The sequence below is a fragment of the Typopeltis vanoorti genome, chromosome 19 (genome assembly GCF_054136105.1).
Source record: "Typopeltis vanoorti isolate ZY-2024b chromosome 19, IOZ_Tvanoo_1.0, whole genome shotgun sequence".
NCBI classification, from domain to species: domain Eukaryota; kingdom Metazoa; phylum Arthropoda; class Arachnida; order Uropygi; family Thelyphonidae; genus Typopeltis; species Typopeltis vanoorti.
The window spans coordinates 97810956-97831033 of record NC_143567.1 but is presented as its reverse complement, the minus strand read 5'-3'; the positions used below and the strand labels follow the sequence as shown (position 1 = coordinate 97831033).

The 20078-nt window shown below is 38.0% G+C and overlaps 1 protein-coding gene across 2 annotated transcripts in view; it reads right to left on the bottom strand.

Annotated features, from left to right (window-relative positions):
* Positions 1–20078, bottom strand: part of LOC150096381 (calcium uniporter protein, mitochondrial-like) — a 147687-nt gene that overhangs the window by 33806 nt on the left and 93803 nt on the right. For both annotated transcript variants that reach the window (XM_090409152.1, XM_090409153.1), the window contains one exon: positions 5358–5561. In XM_090409152.1, the coding sequence (XP_090265278.1) occupies positions 5358–5561 (204 nt within the window). The remainder of the gene's footprint in view (positions 1–5357; positions 5562–20078) is intronic.

Genomic DNA, 20078 nt, shown 5'->3' with positions numbered 1-20078 from the left:
TTGGGGAACTGGACAATGAGACTTATTTATGCCTATGGTACCACAGAAGGTTCCATTAAAATAGAAGTGGAGAAATGCTTTGAGGCTTTAGAGAAAGCAACTGACACAATGAAAAAGGAAAAGCTGGTCCTTGTTGGGGATCTAAATAGCAGACTAAGAAATGATTGTCAGTCATACAAAAATATTTTAGGAAAATTTGGAGAAAAGAGCAAAGCCAATAATAATGGCAAATACCTGTTGGATTTCTGCTCAGGACATGGACTGGTTATTACTAACACAATGTTCCAACATAAAAATGTGCACAAATTCACATGGAGAAAAGAGGCAAGGAATAAGAAAATTCTCATTGACTATGTTATTGTTGATAGTGATGTTTTCTCCCTGGCAGGACACCAGAGTGTACAGAGGATTTGAAATTGGAAGTGATCACCATTTAGTCTTGAGAGGATAAAATTGAATTTCATATTAAAAAGAAGAACACGTAAGAAAGTTTTAAAGCAAATAAAAGTTGAGCAGCTCTCAGATGTGAACTATAGACTAAAATACACAAACATTATTCAAGAAAAAATGAAAGCGTTTGAGAACAGGAACCAAACCTTGGAGATTCAGTGGCAAGCCCTGAAGAAAACACTGATTGATTCAGCCAGAGAGGCATGTGGTGAGGTTATCTGCAAGGATAGAAAAATCAGAACTCCATGGTGGACACAAGAAGTTAAAGAGGCAGCAAAGGAAAAGAAGAAAGCATATCAAAAGGTCCTGGCAAATAAGTCAGCTGTGCTCTTAGAGAATACAGAGACAAATGTAATTATTATTATTATTATTATTACGGGCAACTCCAGGGAGTCATTAGACTCATCGAGGGAGGCCCCAAATCATATTCATCACAACTATCTGACATTCATACAGTATCTATCATACCTCGCCTTAAACTCATTCACTGTCACAGCATCCACTACAGACTCAGGGAGCGCATTCCACTCATTCACTACTCTAAAAGTAAAGAACCCAGCTCTAACACCTTTACTAACCACACTTTTGCCCAGTTTCCATGGATGTCCCCTAGTCCTCCCACAACCAGCCCTGTTCTCAAAAATATCTTCTGAATTAATTTTATAGAAACCCTTCAGTAATTTGAATGTCTCAATCATATCTCCCCTCCTCCGCCTATCAACCAATTTTTGCAACCCACAAATCCTCAACCTGTTCTCATACGGTTCATTCCACAGACCTGCTATCATCTTGGTCACTCGCCTCTGGATCCTCTCCACATCCTCCCCATCAAGAAGAAACCTAGGTGACCAAATCTGAGCACAGTAGTCTAGATGGGGTCTTATCAAGGCTCGATAGAGAGGAACAATAACCTGCTTGTCTCTGCTTGTCAACGTATTCTTCAGCAACCAAGTGATTTGATGAGCTGTTTTGGTCACTTTTGCAATGTGTCCCCTAAATTTCAATTCCCTATCCACCAACACTCCTAAATCTCGTGCCTCATCAATTTCCTGGAGCAGGGTTCCACCAATGCAGTAAACTGCCTCCAATCTTTTCACCCCAAAATGCATAACCTTACATTTTGCCACATTAAACTGACATCCATTCTCCTTAGCCCAGACCTCCAATCTATCCAAATCATCCTGCAAAATTTTGACGTCATCTGCATTCACTATTGCCCTACCCAACTTCGCATCATCCGCAAACAAATGAACTGTTCCTCTCAGATCATTTCCTATATCATTTATGAACAAATTAAACAGCATTGGTCCAAGAACAGATCCTTGTGGCACACCACTAGTCACAGGCCGTCTTGTGGACTCTACTCCCGAGTAAACCACTCTCTGATATCTCTCCGTCAACCACCCTCCTATCCATCTCACCAACCCTATGTCCATTCCCATATGATGCAATTTACTGATTAGAATTCCATGTGGAATCCTGTCAAAGGCCTTGGCAAGGTCCAGTAGAATCACCGTAAACCCATTACCCTTATCCAGTTCAGCCGTCACTGTGTTATAATACGTGAGCAAGTTACTGAGGCATGACCTACCCTTCACAAAACCATGCTGTCCCCGATACAGTATCCCATTTTCTTCAATCCAATCTTGTATTTTCCTTTTGACTATTTTCTCTAAGACCTTTACAATGATTCCTGATATGCTAATCGGTCGGTAATTTACAACAGCAGTCTTGGAACCACCTTTATGCAGTGGAACTATTTTCCCCTCTTTCCACCCGCTCGGGACTAACCCAGACCCGAGACTCAAATTAAACAAAATGGTCAAGGGTACTGACAATTCTTTAGCTGCTTCTCGTACAACACGAGCTGGTATACCATCCAATCCCACAGATGTATTGATATTGAGGTTATGCAATAGACTACTCACCTCCACTTCATTAACCACAATTCCCGTATAATCTACTGGTTTATTCGTTTCTGCAATGTCACCACCTTGATGATATACTTTTGCAAAGTGCTGAGATCTGTAAAACTGGTCTGTAAAATTAGTCTGTAAAACTGGCTAAGCAAAAGTCATGGGAGGACTTTGGTAAGAACATAGAAAATAAATATCAAGAAGTGACAAGATATACTGGAGGTTATTGAAAAAGCTCAGAAATGGAGGAAAGAGTGCTGTTAAAGGAATTAGAGATGATAAATGTGACATGAAAACAGGAGAAAAAGATATCCTGGAAGTATGGAGTAATTACTTCGAAAAATTGAATGAAACATGCAGTGATGACAGCACAGTGGTAAAAAACACTGACCAGGCATGCAGTCAGGAATACAATCCATACTTGAAGTAAAAAAAGCCAACAAAAGCCTGAAATGTGGAAAGGCAGCAGGAGTAGATGATATTCGACCAGAAATGCTGAAGTATGGAGATATAAAAGTCTTACAGTGGTTGCAGTGCAACCACTGTAAGACTTTTATATCTCCATACGTCCGTCTGTTCAGAAGGCCTGGACAGATGGACGAATTCCAGATGATTGGAGTAGAGCTCTCCTAGTACCCATATATAACAAGGGAAATAAAACTGAATGTGAGAATTACAGAGGTATTTCATTACTGAGTGTTCCTGGTAAGCTATAGTCAAGTATACTTGAGAAATGGTTGAGGATTGTGGACGAGAAGCTTGGTGAAGAACAAGCTGGATTCAGGCCAAATAGAGGCTGTCAGATCAGATTTTCACCTTATGAAAGATTGTTGAGAAATTATGGAAATATAACAAAGATCTGTATTTAAGTTGTGTAGATCTGGAAAAGGCATATGACAAGGTGCCAAGAGTGAAGCTATTCAAAACACTACAGTTATATGGTGTTAATGGGGCATTATAGCAAGCAATACTTAGTCTTCTGAGTTGTAACTCAGCAGTTAGAATTCAAGAAAGTACAGAAAGGTGGTTTAATGTTAAATCTAGTGTCAGACAAGGATGTACATTATGAAGGAAAGTGGTATTAAACCTGATATCAAAATTGGAGATGTTAATCTCAGCTCTTTGCTTTATGCGAATGATTTATACTTCTAAATAAATCCAATACAAGTCTGCAAGATTCCATGACTAAATTGAATAACTGTTGTAATAGATATGGTATGAAGGTCAGCATTAAAAAGACAAAGACTGAAAACAGGAAGAAACATTGAAAATATCAATTGCATTGTGAATGGAGAACCTATAGAACAAGTAAAACATTTCAGCTACTTAGGAACAATTTTTAGTGAAGATGGCAAATTAAATATGGAAACAGAGAGAATCAACAAAGCTGGTATGGTAGGAAGTCAAATGAATAAATTTATATAGAATAAGAGAGAAATTAGCCAAAACACTAAATTAGCTGTATACAACACAGTGTTCAAACCAATTTTATCTAATGGATCTGAGAGCTGGGTTAGAAGTAAAGCACTTGACCAAAGACTAGAGACCACAGATATGAGAGTCCTGGGCATGAACAGATGGCATCAATGGCAATATCATATCAAAAATGAGGATATTAAAAAGAACTTGACATTGTCAGCATCCAGGAATGCATTAGCAGAGATAATCTCAGGTTGTATGGTCACTTAAACAGAATGGGAGAGGAAAGATTAGCAAAACAAGTGTTCTCTGGGTCTTTTTCCTGCCAACCTGGCAGGAAAAAGACCCAGAGGAAGACCGAGATATAGGTGGATTGATACAGTAAAAAGTGCCTTAGAAGACAGAAATATAAGACCTGATAATATTGAAGTCTTGACAAGTAAGACTGATTTGGAGGAAAATTGTAGATGGAAGTTAGTAATGATGTAAATTTTGCATGTATTGAATAGTACTATCATATCCTGTACACCCCTTGAGGGTATATATTAGGAATTTGATGATGATCGTGATATTGATAATGTTTATATAGAGCCAAGTTTCTTGGTTCTGGCAGACATCAGGCCAATCATGTTAAGGGGGGGGGGGGTGATGTGAGATAAATATTTACTCATCTGGAACTTGTAAACAGGGGAAGTTCATAGTAGCTTCCTGAAATATCACAAAAAATAATATGCTCAGATATAAAACACTTATTAAAGTATTATTTGTTGCATTACAATAATGGCCAACTTGAAATGCAATGCATATGTAAAGAGAAAGCAATCAGATATTATGTATAAAAATTGTATGGATTACATTGCTTGAAATATAACTGAATTTATATATTATATGCATATATAAAATTTGAATATAGTTACATTATACAAGACAAGCAATTATGTTTGTTTTAATCCTTTATCTCAGAGTGAGCAAACAAAGGAGGTTCAAGAAGGATATCTGCACATACATGAACTAGGATACTTGTCATGAAGTAAACATCAGTTGCCTCATGAGGCAACTGATGTTTACTTCATACTTCCTTTTGAATGTGCATATTATTGTGCATTATTAGGGTTACTATCTAGACCAATTTCAAAATTTACTGAGGTCTCACCAGTGAGATTTTGACTCAGAGATGCTAAATCCAAACAGAAGATTTTCCATATGCAATTAGCAAAATGGTGTATCACTATATTATTAAAATATTCTGAATTAGAGATAAACATAAAATTGTTTTTGTTTTTTCATTCGCTTACAAAGTAAATTATACTATACAAGAAATTATATGCTCATTTTAATCCTTTACCCAACGGCGCACAAAGTTTGTTTGTTATATGATGCATATGAATATGGCTCTCAGATTCAAAATTCTGTCATTTCCCAGAACAAAAAAATGGTAGCTAAATATAAAAAGGCACTACAAGAATTTGATCACTTTATATGAAGCAAATGTTATCGTAACTACCAATAAAATTACTTTAGTTTACAATACTTTTAAAATACAACATGTACCAGATATACAAAACAACTTGCCTTCCTTGTAAGTACAAAGTAAGCATACATAGCCATGGTTGTTCCATAGGTTATGAAATATGTCACAGGTTCCATAATATCCCAAGAATATTCCCACCATGTCAGTCGGGCTAAAATACCAAACTGAGCTCCCATTAAACCCAATCCTATCCAGGACAGGATTGTTGATTTCCTCTGGGATGCTTCCAAAAGTTCAGTTTTTTCCTAGGGAAAAACAAACAAACAAATAAATAATGTATAGTTCTTGAATAAAAAGTGCAAAAACACTACCAATATTATCAATCTCTGCAAGTATGGAATTCAAAGTTACGAAAAGCTTCATTATTTCACAAAGTAGTTTGGCCAAAAAATGACGTAATGACTTAAAATAATGCTGCATATAATAATGTAATATAATAATAATTACAAAGGAGATTGTAATTGTAGTAGGTACTAACGACTTAACTAGTGAAAAATTCAGTATGAGAGAAAATATGAAAGGGTTGTTGGAAGAGGGTGGAAGTGAAAATAGTAAGTATATTACCTTGATATGATAAAAATTAATTCAAAAGAGCTATGATGGCAAATGATTTGATGAATAAGCTGTGTAGAAGGATAGATGCGAGTTTCTGGATGTGTGGAGTGAGTCTGAGGGAAGATCAGATTTGTATAAGAGGGACGGCCTACACCTGAATGCATTTGCTATCAGGAGTCTTGGAAAAATTAATAACTGACATGAGACCTAACACAGAGAGTCAGGGAAACTAGCTAGTGAGAATATGAGTGTAAGAGAACAATGTTATATAATTGTGCTCATGACGGGAAAGGGCATTATCATGGAAATGGTTATGAGGAGAGAATGATTTCAACATTGTGTTCATCTGGTTCGGACCCATCAAATTGCGTGCAAAGATGTCTACATGTAAAAGGCACTAGAGAAGAATAAAGATCTGCAAGTTGTCCAACTGTGTTGCAAACTGCAGACAAGAGTATGAAAAAGAACATGCAGGTAGATTATTAAGTCTATATAATTCTTATGTCAATGTCAATATGTAGGGACTTCAGATTGTAGGTGTGTGAGACCTGGTAATCAGAATCAGACATACTAACTGGTATTGAGTGTAAAGGGTACAGTATTTATAGGAAGGTGTTATACCCTGATAAGCTTAGAATGTCATGATTCTACTTATCATTGTATAACAGAGTATAAACTATATACAATGCTTACTGAAAATATTTGTTATCTGGATAATAGTGATGTGTACTTTAAATACCAAGTGTATTAACAAGAAAAAGAAAGGAAGAAGGCAATTTGGGATTTAGCCGACCAAATTGTATTCTTATTGGTTAAACCAAAATAAAAAATGATGGTACAACATGACAAAATTTCATGCCGGCTGGGGCATCGCCCGGTTAAACAAGGCCCCCGTTGTTTTCGCCAGGGAACCAGGGCGAACAGCGAAAAGTCAGCTACTGGAACAAATCTGAAAACAAACCCCAACTCAACATCACCAGAGTTAAAGATCGGTACTATCAATGTAAGAAGCCTGAATGGCAAAGAAATGGAGCTGGCTGAGGAATTAGATAAGTACCAGATCAACATAATAGGGGTGACTGAAACAAAAAAGACCAAAACTGGTGAGATCTTTCTGAGCAATAAATACAAAATGTTATATTCAGGCAATGACAATCAAGGAAAAGAAGGAATAGCCATAGTATTCAACACAAAATACGAGGCTAATCTTCTTGAATGGCAGTCAGTCTCAAGTAGAGTAATGTGGGCAAATATGAGAATGGGGAACTGGACAATGAGACTTATTTGTGCCTATTGTCCCACAGAAGGTTCTGCCAAGATAGAAGTGGAGGAATTTTTTGAGGCTTTAGAAAAAGCAACTGACACAATGAAAAAGGAAAAGTTGGTCCTTGTTGGGGATCTAAATAGTAGAGTAGGAAATGATTGTGAGACATACAAAAATATTTTGGGAAAATTTGGAGAAAAGAGCAAAGCTAATAATAATGGCAAATATCTGTTGGATTTCTGCTCAGGTCATGGACTGGTTATTACTAACACCATGTTCCAACATAAAAATGTGCACAAATTCACATGGAGAGAAGAGGCTAGGAATAAGAAAAGTCTCATTGACTATGTTATTGTTGATAGTGATGTTTTCTCCCTGGTGCAGGACACCAGAGTGTACAGAAGATTTGAAATTGGAAGTGATCACTATTTAGTCTTGAGCAGGATAAAATTGAATTTCATATTGAAAAGAATAACATGTAAGAAAGTTTTAAAGCGAATAAAAGTTGAGCAGCTCTCAGATGTGAACTGTAGACTAAAATACAGAAATATTATTGAAAAGAAAATGAAAGAGTTTGAGAACAGGAATCAAACCTTGGAGATTCAGTGGCAAACTCTGAAGGAAACATTGATTGATTCTGCCAGAGAGGCATGTGGTGAGGTTGTGTGCAAGTATAAAAAAATCAGAACCCCCAGGTGGACACAGGAAGTTAAAGAGGCAGTGAAGGAAAAGAAGAAAGCACATCAAAAGTTCCTGGCAAATAAGTCAGGTTTTACTCTTACAGAATATAGAGACAAATGTAAGAAAGCTAAACAGTGTGTAAAACTAGCTAAACAAAAGTCATGGGAGGACTTTGGCAAGAATATAGAAAATAAATATCAAGAAGGTGGCAAAATATTCTGGAGGTTGTTGAAGAAGCTTAGGAATGGAGGAAAGAGTGCTGTAAAAGGAATTAGAGATGATAAAGGTGAAATGAAAACAGGAGAAAAAGATATCCTTGAAGTATGGAGTAATTACTTTGAAAAACTGCTAAATGAAACAAGCAGTGATGACAGCACAGTGATAAAAAACACTGACCAGGCATGCAGTCAGGAATACATATCCATACTTGAAGTAGAAAAAGCCATTAAAGGCTTGAAATGTGAAAAGGCAGCAGGAGTAGATGATATTCGACCAGAAATGCTGAAGTATGGTGGTATAAGAGTCTTACGGTGGCTGCACTGCATAGTTCAGAAAGCCTGGACAGAGGGACGAATTCCCGATGATTGGAGTAGAGCTCTCATAGTACCCATATATAAAAAGGGAAATAAAACTTAATGTGAGAATTACAGAGGTATTTCCCTACTGAGTGTTCCTGGCAAGATCTATGCAAGTATACTTGAGAAATGGTTGAGAAGAATTGTGGAAGAAAAGCTTGGTGAAGAACAAGCTGGATTCAGGCCAAATAGAGGCTGTCAGGATCAGATCTTCACTTTACGACAAATAGTCGAGAAAGCATGGGAATATAACAAAGATCTGTATTTAAGTTTTGTCGATTTGGAAAAGGCATATGACAAGGTGCCAAGAGAGAAGCTATTCAATACGCTGCAGTTATATGGTGTCAATGGGGCATTATATCAAGCAATACTTAGTCTTTATTTGAGTTGTGAGTCAGTAGTTAGAATTGAAGGAAGTACAGGAAGATGGTTTAATGTTAAATCTGGTGTGAGACAAGGATGTACATTATCCCCTCTGTTATTCATTATCTATATGGATCACATTATGAAGGAATGTGGTATTAAACCTGATATCAAAATTGGAGATGTTAATGTCAACTCTTTGCTTTATGCGGATGATGTTATACTTCTAAATAAATCCAATACAAGTCTGCAAGATTCCATGACTAAATTGAATAGCTGTTGTAATAGATATGGTATGAAGGTCAGCAATAAAAAGACAAAGACAATGAAAATAGGCAGAATCATTGAAAATGTCAACTGTGTTGTGAATGGAGAACCTGTGGAACAAGTAAAACATTTCAGCTACTTAGGCACAATTTTTACTGAAGATGGTAAACTAAATATAGAAATAGACAACAGAATCAGCAAAGCTGGTATGGTGGGAAGTCAATTGAATAAATTCATATGGAATAAGAAAGAAATTAGTCGGAACACTAAATTAGCTGTATACAAGACTGTGTTCAAACCAATTTTAACTTATGGATCTGAGAGCTGGGTCAGAAGTAAAACACTTGACCGAAGACTAGAGACCGTAGATATGAGAGTCCTGAGAAAGATTATAGGCGTGAACAGATGGCATCAATGGCAATATCATATTAAAAACGAGGATATTAGGAAAGAACTTGACATTGTCAGCATCCAGGAATGCATTAGCAGAGCTAATCTCAGATGGTATGGTCACTTAAATAGAATGGGAGAGGAAAGATTAGCAAAACAAGTGTTCTCTGCCAGGTTGGCAGGAAAACGACCCAGAGGAAGACCAAGATATAGGTGGATTGATACAGTACAAAGTGCCTTAGACGATAGAAATATAAGATCTGATAATGTTGGAGTCTTGACAAGTAACAGACTGATTTGGAGGAAAATTGTAGATAGGAAGTTAGTAATGATGTAATTTTTCATGTAGTACTGTCATATCCTGTACACCCCTTGAGGGTACATGGCAGGAATTTGATGATGATGATGATGAAGAAAGGAAGAAATTGTAAAATAGCTAAAGGAAAGGTTATGTACTAGTGTAAAAAGAAAAAAACGTGTTTACTTTAAGAAATGGAAAGAATATTTAAGAAGATATGCTAACGTTGTATTGATAGTAATGCTTAAATTTTGGTCAAATTGTTTTTTATTTTATAAAACAACAAAAAAAAAAAGAAAACAATCAAGAAAATTCTATGCTTACGTATACTTCAAGAGAAGAAAGGGGGAAAGCAAACCATTACCCCATACCGTCCCGTGCTAGTGAGTAGCGGGAGAATCGCACGCTGTGAAGTCACAAGCATGTTTGCGCCTCGGGTGAATGGCCAAGTTTACAGTAGCGGCTGATAGGAGAGGTATAAAAGGGTTGGAATCCCCCCCTCGATGTCATTGGGTCTTCTGGTCTTAGTCCTGTGTTCCTGAGTTGTGCCCCTGAGATTCTCGTGGATGTCCCGGTTTTTTTTTACTTCGTGGTCGGCCGCGTATCTAGGTGCCAATTCCATCACTAGCATGTGGAAGGAACGATTGTCGGCGAAGATTCTGATTCCAAACTTCCACCAAATAGTAGCAGGCTATACAGCACGAAGTGCTAAGAAATTAGAGGTCCATAAAGAAGATCGCATTGGCATATCGTCGATCAGAGGGAAAGAAAACAAAGCACATACATAAGTAAAATTTTGTTCTTTGATTTGTGTGTGAAAGCAGAATCTAAGAATTGTAAAAGAATTAATCAGCGAAGAATTCTAAGAATAGTTAAAAATAAGGACTGCAGGAAAGTGATTAATTTGATTTAAAGAAAGTATTAAATGAATAGGCAATGTGTGGTTGAAAATTGGTCCAAGAATATTATAATAGAAATTTGATCATTGGAGTGAATGCTTAAAGAATAAAATTGTTAATTCTAAAATTAGTAGTGTATAAAGGATATTTTGTATGGAATAACTAAGGTTAATTGAACGGTGCCTGTATGATCCTTTGTGACTAAGAGTGTACGATTTTCCCATAGCACGTGTATGAATTAAGAGCTTAATCTCACATAGAATTATTGTAACAAAGAACCCAGTTATTGAGTGTAAAGAACCCAATTATCATGAGGACTTTAGGACAAAGGGAAACAAGTGTGTGGAATAGTATGAGTAATCTGATGAAATTTGTATTAGATTAATGTCTGCTTATAATAGGAATTATAAAACTGTGTCTAGAGTGAGGATATAAAATTAGGGATTGTTTAATTAAGGTTCACAGTGTTAAATAGTTGTATCAGGAGAGATATATAAGGCTTATTGAAACTTAGTATGAATTTCATTTGAGTGACTAAATACTGTTAAACTTGATTTAATTCTTAACCCTTATTGGATGAAAAACTTTTCTTTGCGTAAATAGTATTGTATGTCTTATGTTAAATAAATGTTTGCTATTCTTTAATTAAATCCTGTGTCTGTATGGAATTTAATGCACCACCTGTGAAATAATACGGATCTAAGCGGGGAACTCATTCAATGTAAATTTTCGGTTACGATTGCAATTATTTGTGATACTTTGGCGAAGCTCTCTACCAACCTCTTGATTAATATTTGAATTAATCTAAGGGTTCTAAATGGCGCAGTAAAAAATAAATATTCTTAACAAAAGGTTGGTTAGGAAGAATCATCCACATAGGTTTTGGCTCGACCCCCAGGCTATTCCTTTGTGAACCAGAGATATCACGTGTCACACGTAAGAGATCCCTTTGATATACAAACTAACATATATGAAAATAAGGGGACGTAACAAGGATAGAGGGCAGGAGAAGAGGGAGCATGCTGCTAATGATATCAAATGTCTTGAATCCAGTTAGAATTGAGACCAATGACTGCAATGCTAGTAACAATCCATCATGTGGCAGTGAGATTGAAGCCATCTAGTGTGTAGTGGAATCTAATAAGATCAATTACATAGTGCGGTACATTATGAAAATTATGGAAACAACTACCATATTAGAGTTGAAGGAAAGGATTCACATAGTGGGGTGTTGTTAAAAACCTGGTGGATCAGTTGCTAGTGATGAAGAAATACATCACCATACAGAGATGATGGATACACAACGAGTAATCATAATGGGGGATGTTAATTACCAAACATTGATTTGGTAGCTATGAAATCACATGAGAAAAATGAAACATAATTAATTCAGCTATTGCAAGACAGGCAGCATGTGACAGAAGGAATTTGAGGTCAAAGAGTGTTAGATTTGATTGTAGTGTCACAGGGTGTTTCAGTTAAAGAAGCAAATTTTCTGCCTCCAGTTGGTGACAGTGATCATGCAGTACTCACTTGGGAGGTGACTAAATTTATGAATGTTCCATTCAGACAAGGTTACATGTTAAACTACAAAGCAGGAAATTATGACCAACTGAGGGGTATACTGGGAAGCACTTAAAAAAATACTTAAATGATGCAATATCAGAATGTGTCCCAAGAGTTTGAAGAATAAATAGAGTATGAGTCAAATGGACGTGTAATCTTATTAAGCAAGAAATTCATAAGAAAAGGATGATGTCGTTATGAAAATTATAAGTAGCAGGCTACAATAGTCACAACTTGTATGGAAAGCTAGGTCTGAGTATGAAAAGAAACTGATTCTGCGAGCTAAAGACAACCCACAACGATTCTAACAATATGCTGCAAGTAAAAGAAAGAATGAATATGAAAGAATAACTCTTCTGAATGCAGATGGTATGAAGGTGACAGATGCAGAAGAGGTTGTTCAGCTAATGAGTGCTCATTTTGCTAAAGGCTATCAACCTGGCGTATGTAACACTGAGTTCACTGCTACCTCTTCACTGGATGAAGAAACTCAGGTGTATAAAGAGGAGGCATTAGAACTGCTGCACAAACTGAATAACAATTCAGCAATAGGGACTGTTGAGATATCAGTACGGTGCTAAAGGAGTGTTCAGATGAACTGGTTATTCCTTTGACCAAGATATATAATTTAAGTCTCAGAACAAGGTTCTGCAGGAGTGGAAAGAATGTATCGTAATCCTATTGCACAAGGGTGGTGCAAAGATTGATGTATCCACCTATTGACCAATCAGGAGTGGTGGTGAAGATTTTGGAAAATTTGATGAGGGCTTGGATTCAGAAATGGGCTGACAGAGAATCACTACTTCGCAATGAACAGCATGGGTTTACTAAGGGAAGATCATATTTTAGCAATGCTCACATTCTATAATAATGTTACCACTGAGATAGACATGGGGAATGGATACACCATGATACTTTTTGGATTTTGCTAAGGCTTTTGACAGAATACAGCATGGAAGACTGTTGCGCGGAGTGATACATAGGGCGAAGCAGCAGCTGAAGCGATTACAAAAATGTCTACCGATTGGATCAGCTAACAAAAAGAAGCAAGTGTGTGATAAGATAAATGAGAACATGTTCAGGAGTGAAAGAAAAATTAAGGAGTGAGTGTTATATAGTGATTCAGCAGTAAAAGGTGTAATAGATGAGAGTTTGACAAAATCGTGCTTTCTTGGTGCAAAAATTAATAACATAAGTGAGGCTGTTAGAGCACAGAAGCATAAGGTGAAAGAAATGATAGTAGTGGCCAGAATGAATGATTTAAAAGGTAAAAAATTTGCTATGAGAGAGGACTAGAAAGAATTACTAGCGGTAGCAAAAGGAAAGAGTGAGAGAGTTAAGATAGTCAGTCTGTTACCATGGTATGACAGAATAGAGTTGAGAAGGAGGGTCATAATTGCGAATGACTCTATGCATAGGTTATGCAGGAGGAGTGGTGCGGAGTTTGTGGATCTGTGGAGTGAGTTTGATGGGCAAAAGGACTTATACAAGAAGGATGGTTTGCATCTGAATGGATTTGGTGTTCGGAGAATGGAAAAATTATTGCTGAATGAAGTGAAAGTGGATGTGCAGAAGCAGGGAAACTAGAGCTTTTAGGGAAGGTGGGGATGCTGTTAAGTGGACATGCAGACATCAGTGAGGCAGTTGATTGTAAGAATGTGTATAATATGCCTGAGTTAGGACGAAGGATAACAAACCAAAATGGGATAGTCAGTATAAGGCGTTAAAATAGGTATGGGGCTAGGGGACTTTGCACTTTATGTACACTAATGCCAGGAGTATTTCGAATAAGGAGGAATATTTGGTCTTCGTTAGTTCTTCCTGGCCACAGGTTATTGGCATTAGTGAGACATGGCTAACAGAAGATGATATAGTTAGTGGGATAGAATGTGAGAAATATAATGTGTTCAGGAAAGACAGAGAGAAAAGAATGGGGGGAGTGTTATTGATGATAGCTGATGAACTGCAACCAAAGAGAATAGAAGTTCAACTTCAGGATAGTGAAAATAGCACATTTGAGGCTATCTGGTGTGAGATTGAGATCAGCAGAACAAAATTTACAGTGGGTGCTGCTATAGACCAGGTGACAGAATAGATGAGTGGAGGACACATGGGAGGAAGGAAATGAATTTTATGCAGTTACTAAGAGATAACTACCTGAGACAGCATGTAATGGAATATACTAGGGGTTCGAGAGTGTTTGACCTAGTAATTGCATCTGAGAAATTGACTATTATGAATATGACCATATTGCCACCAAATTGGTGAGAGTGATCATAAGGTCTTGACCTAGGAAGTGGCTAAATGTATGGAATTTTCAATTAAGACAGGGTACATGTGGAATTACCAGACTGGTAAGTATGGCAAGCTTAGGAGATTACTTGGATCAGTGCCATGGCATGTTAATACAAGGGCTGGATGTTGATAGTGCATGGGAAGTGGTTAAGGAGTGTTTGAGAGAGGTAATGGCTAACTACATACCTAGAGTCCAGAGAGTAAATCAAGTGGGAGTTAAAAGACGAATAACACCATTAAGCTTGAGCTGCAAAAAAAGAAATGATTGTGGATGAAATTTAAGGAGAAAGGTGACCTGCAGGCACACGAACAGTACAAAGCACAGGCCAGAAGGGTAACTAGTATGGTAAGAACAGTAAAAGCAGATTATGAAAGGAAATTAGAAAGCAAGCTAAAGTGAATCCCAAACACTTCTTTAGATATTCTGCAAGTAAAAAGAAAAAATATGTATATGGCAAAATGATTCTAAGGAATGCTGATGGCAGGGAGATAACTGAATCAGCTGAAATAGTAGAATTACTAAGCGAACACTTTGCAAGAGTATATCATCCAGGCAATGATATTGCAGGAATAAGAGAACAAATAGCTGATACAGGAACTGAAGTGAATGAAATGGAGGTGAACAGTATATTACAGAACCTTAATGTAAATACATCTGTGGAATTGGATGGTATACCAGCTCGAGTCTTATGTGAAGCGGCAAAGGAATTGTCAATTCCATTGACCATGTTTAATTTAAGTCTCAGCTCTGGGTTAGTCCCAAGTGGGTGGAAAGAGGGAAAGATAGTTCCATTGCATACAGGAGGTTCCAAGACTGCTATTGTAAATTACCAACTGATCAGCATATCAGGAATTGTTGTCAAGGTTTTGGAGATATTAGTCAAGAGCAAAACACAGGAATCGATAGATGAAAATGGGATACTGTATGGAGGACATCACGGTTTTGTAAAGGGTAGATCATGCCTCAGTAACTTGCTCACGTTTTATAATACAGTGACGGCTGAACTGGATAAGGGTAATGGATTTACAGTGATACTGCTGGACTTTGCTAAGGCCTCTGACAGGATACCACATGGAATTCTAATCAGTAAACAGCAGCACATGGGGATGGATATAGGGTTGGCGAGATGGATAGGAGGGTGGATGATGGAGAGATATCAGAGAGTAGTTTATTCAGGAGTGGAATCCAAAAGAAGGCCGGTTACTAGTGGTGTGCCGCAGGGTTCTGTTCTTGGACCACTGCTATTTAATTTGTTCATTAATGATATAGGAAAGGATCTGAGAGGAACTGTTCATTTATTTGCTGATGATGCAAAGTTGAGTAGAGCAATAGTCAATGAACATGATGTCAAAATTTTGCAGGATGATTTGGATAGATTGGCAGTCTGGACTAATGAGAATGGATGTCAGTTTAATGTAGGGTTATGCATTTTTGGGTGAAAAATTAGCAGCAGTATATTACATTGGTGGAACTGTACTCCAGGAGGTTGACAAAGTCAAAGATTTGGGTGTGTTGGTGGACAGGAAGTTGAAGTTTAGGGGGGACACAGCAAAAGTGGCTAAATCAGCTCATCAGATCACTTGGTAACTGAAGAATACTTTGACGAGCAGAGATAAGTAAGTTATTGTTCCTCTTTATCAAGCCTTGATAAGACCCCATCTTAACTACTGTGTCCAGATCTAGGCCTATGGGTTTCTTCTTGATGGGGATGAGTTAGTGAGGATCCAGAGGCGAGTGACCAAGATGATAGCAAGTCTATGGAATGAACCTTATGAGAACAGGTTGAAGATCTGTGGGTTACATAAATTGGTTGATAGGTGGAAAAGGGGCGATATGATTGAGACATTCAAATTACTCACAGGTTTTTACAAGATTAATTCAGAGGAAATTTTTCACAACAGGTCTGGTGATGGGAGAACTAGGGCCATCCATGGAAACTGAGCAAGAGTGTAGTTAGCTAGGGTATTAGAACTAGGTTTTTTACTTGGAGAGTGGTGAATGAGTGGAATAAACTGCCAGAGTTTGTTGTGGATGCCATAACTTTGTGAATATATCAGACAGTCTCCATCCATGAGATTAAAGCAGCTCTTCCATCCAATTTCTCTGCCTCCGGACCTGATGGCTTTCCTGCATCTATGCTTCAGAAGGTGATGTTGAAGATTCTTCAAGACTTAGTCGGCATTCTCCTTTCCAGTAAAGCAATACCACCATACCTACATGCTTCAAAAACTATCTTCATTATGAAGAAAGAAACTTCAAGCTGTGCACCAGACTTTAGACCTATTACCATCGCCCTTGTGATATTTCTATCAAAATCTTAGTTGAATGACTTCAGCAACATATACAGCATGATTATAGACAGAAAGCTTTTGTCCCTTGGAAGGCTGTGCGGAGAATATTTATCTTCTTTCTTCTCCTCTCTCTGATTCCCAACGCCACCTTAAGCCTCTATATATGGTGTCGCTGGACCTCCAAAAGCCCTTTGATAGTGTCTCCCTTCCTGCTCTCCTTCGAGCGCCTGTCTATTGCTAGATGTCCAGAACCCTTTCTTTCCTATGTTATGGAGCTATACTTAGGTAGCTCCATCACTACAGGGCCCCTTTCCCGCAGTGCGAGGTGTTCGCCAGGGTGATTTTCCATCTCCCCTTTTTCTTTAACTGCGTCATAGATGAGTTTCTTCACTCTCTTCCTAGCCATATAGGCTACTCTATAGGCGCTTCTTCCTTTAATGCTATGGCCTTTGCAGGCGATCTTATTCTCGTAGCCTCTACTAAGATAGGCTTGCAGGAAATCCTTGACTGAGCAGTTGACTTCCATATTCGAGGCCTTTCTATTAATGTAGAGAAGTCCTGCTCTTTAGCTCTTGTCCCCTCTGGTCGTGACAAGAAGCTTAAGGTCGAGACTATAGAATTCTGCACGGGAGGCCATTGCATGCTTTGACCATCCTGGAAGAGTGGAGATACCTCAATATTATGTTCACCTCAAAGGGAAGGTCTTCTGTTCCTTCTATCCTAGAAGCTGGGATTGCTTCTTTGAGGAAAGCTCCTCTCAAGCCCCAGCAAAGAGTGTTTCTCCTTTCCCACTATCTCCTACCTCGCTTTTACTACAAGTTGGTGCTTGGTAGGACATATATCAGTACTGACCCAAATGGACAGGGCTATCCGTTCAGCCATGATATCGTGGTTCCGACTGCTGCCTGACACCCCTACTGCATATTTCCACGAAGGGTGAAGGATGGTGGGCTCAGGATTCCATCACTTATATGGCTGATCCCACGCCTGCAGCTGTCAAGAATCGTGAAGTTGGAACTATCTTCTTCCCCTATCTGTAGAGAGGCTTTCTATAGTCCATTAATACAAGAAGACTTTAGGCGGGCTAAAGGCTGATCCCATTATCAGGTACCTCAATTGAGTCAGCACCCGCAGAACACAAGAGGTGGGCATCTCTGTTGTACTGTTCTGTAGATGGTGCTCCTTTAAAAGAGTCATATCTGGTGCCTCTCCAGCATGATTGGGTAAGGGATGGCAATAGACTCACCCATCATCAACTACCCAATATTGACCTTATTGGGTAGTTGATGATGGGTAGTTGATGATGCCCAGATAGTGGGAACAGGGTAGTTGATGATGCCCAGATAGTGGGAACAGGGCGCCCACTAGCCTACAGCTATAATAATAAGGTAAACTATTACAAGAATAACCAAGATCTAGTTAGTAAGATACAGGAGGAGCATGGGGCAACTCCGAGGTTTACCAGCGCCACCATCCCTTTACATGGCATATGGAGCGCAGATAGCTATAAGGACTTAAAAAACAGCTTGGGCTTATGCAGAAGGATATAAAAGTTCTTTCCTTGAGGGACCTACAGGGCAAACACTGGTGGCATGGCATTGCAACTAGAGAATGACTACAATGATAACTAGAACAGGCATAGGGTAAAACAGTTGTAAAGGTTTAGGCCTATATCAAGTCTAGACGAGATGTCTGGACGTGATGTAAGGGTAGTACTGCCCATAACCAGTACAAAGATTAATAAAAAAAAATTAAAAATAAAAAAAAATCGGTGGTGTACCACAAGAATCAGCACTCCTTGATCCATTGTTATTCAATCTATACATTAATGACAATGGGAAGGATTTGACAGGCAACATACAGCTATTTGCTGATGATGCAAAGATAGGTAGGGTAATCAGGAATGCTGTTGATATGAATTACTTGCAGAATGATTTGAATAGGCTGGAATTGCGGGCTTAGGAAAATGGATGTGTTCAATTTCTAATAAAGTCATGCATTTTGGCATGATTAGATATCCAATGTAATATTATATTGGTGGGATTATGTAGAAGAAACTGATCTGTCTAAGGATCTTGGAGTGTTAGTAGATAGCAAGTTTCAGGGGGCATGTAGCAAAGATTGCAAATACAACTCAAAAGATAATTGCAATGCTGAAATGAACTCTGACATGTAATGATAGGGGGTGTCATCTTGCCTCTTTACAAGGCCTTGATAAGACCTCAATTGGACTACTGTGTGGAGGTCTGGTCTCCTGATTTCTGTTATGATTCTAATACAGTGGAGAGAGTGCAAGGAGAGTGTTAAAAATTATATCAGGATTGTGCAATACTGATTATGAAGACATACCGAGAATTTGTAGACTGCAGAGACTAGCAAATAGAAGAAAGAGGAGTGATATGATTGAGACTTCCAAACTCCCAAAAGAGGCATACAGGTTTTCAGTTGATGGAATTTTTCATTTTATGGAGGGTGGAGAAAGGACAAGAGATAAATGCCGTGAAGAAGGGGACAAAGGCTAGATTTTTCTCTCAGAGTGGTGCATGACTGGAATGAATTGTCATTGTCTGTTGCATGTGCAAGGAGTGTGAATGAATTCAAGAACAAGTATGATAGTTGATGCACGTAGTATGTGGCCTCCATCGATGAGTCCTTGACTCCCTGGAGGTCTCTCTTAACCTCCATACCGGCTGTGGTGGATGAAATAGTGAGACCAAATTGCACTTCCTATCCATGTAATTCAACAGGTGTTACAGAACTGTATTCAGATTTGGCTGGACGTCTATAGATGTCATGGCCATTTGGGATGTTAATAATAATATAAAAACACTTTCAGTGGTTAGTTGTTGTTTTTTTTAATTTATTTCATAACTTCAGAATAAACAGGCAATAAATGGATCATTATATGAAGACAATGGAAATAAAAACAAACCATATCCTTTTCATTCCTCAGAACTTGATACTATTAGAAAATGAAGGAAATTTATATATAGTCAATAAACAATGAGGTGTGGATGCTCAAAAATAAAAACATAACCCATCACTGAGTTCAGATTAGTTGGTTATTAAGGGCCATCAAAAAAGCTGAGGTGATGGACTTTTATTCCAAAGGATCAATCATGTGGCTAGAGAGTTTTTCAGAATGAAGAAAAACAGATATAATCCATATGCTCTAATATTATATCAAAAATCTACAGTACACCTGATCTGGCTAGAACAGGATCAAGGAATGGGGAAACTCTGAGGAGGGCAAGGAGTGTTCCAAGGAGAATATTATCTTTAATGAAAGGAAAGATAAAGAGATCTTGTTTAAATGG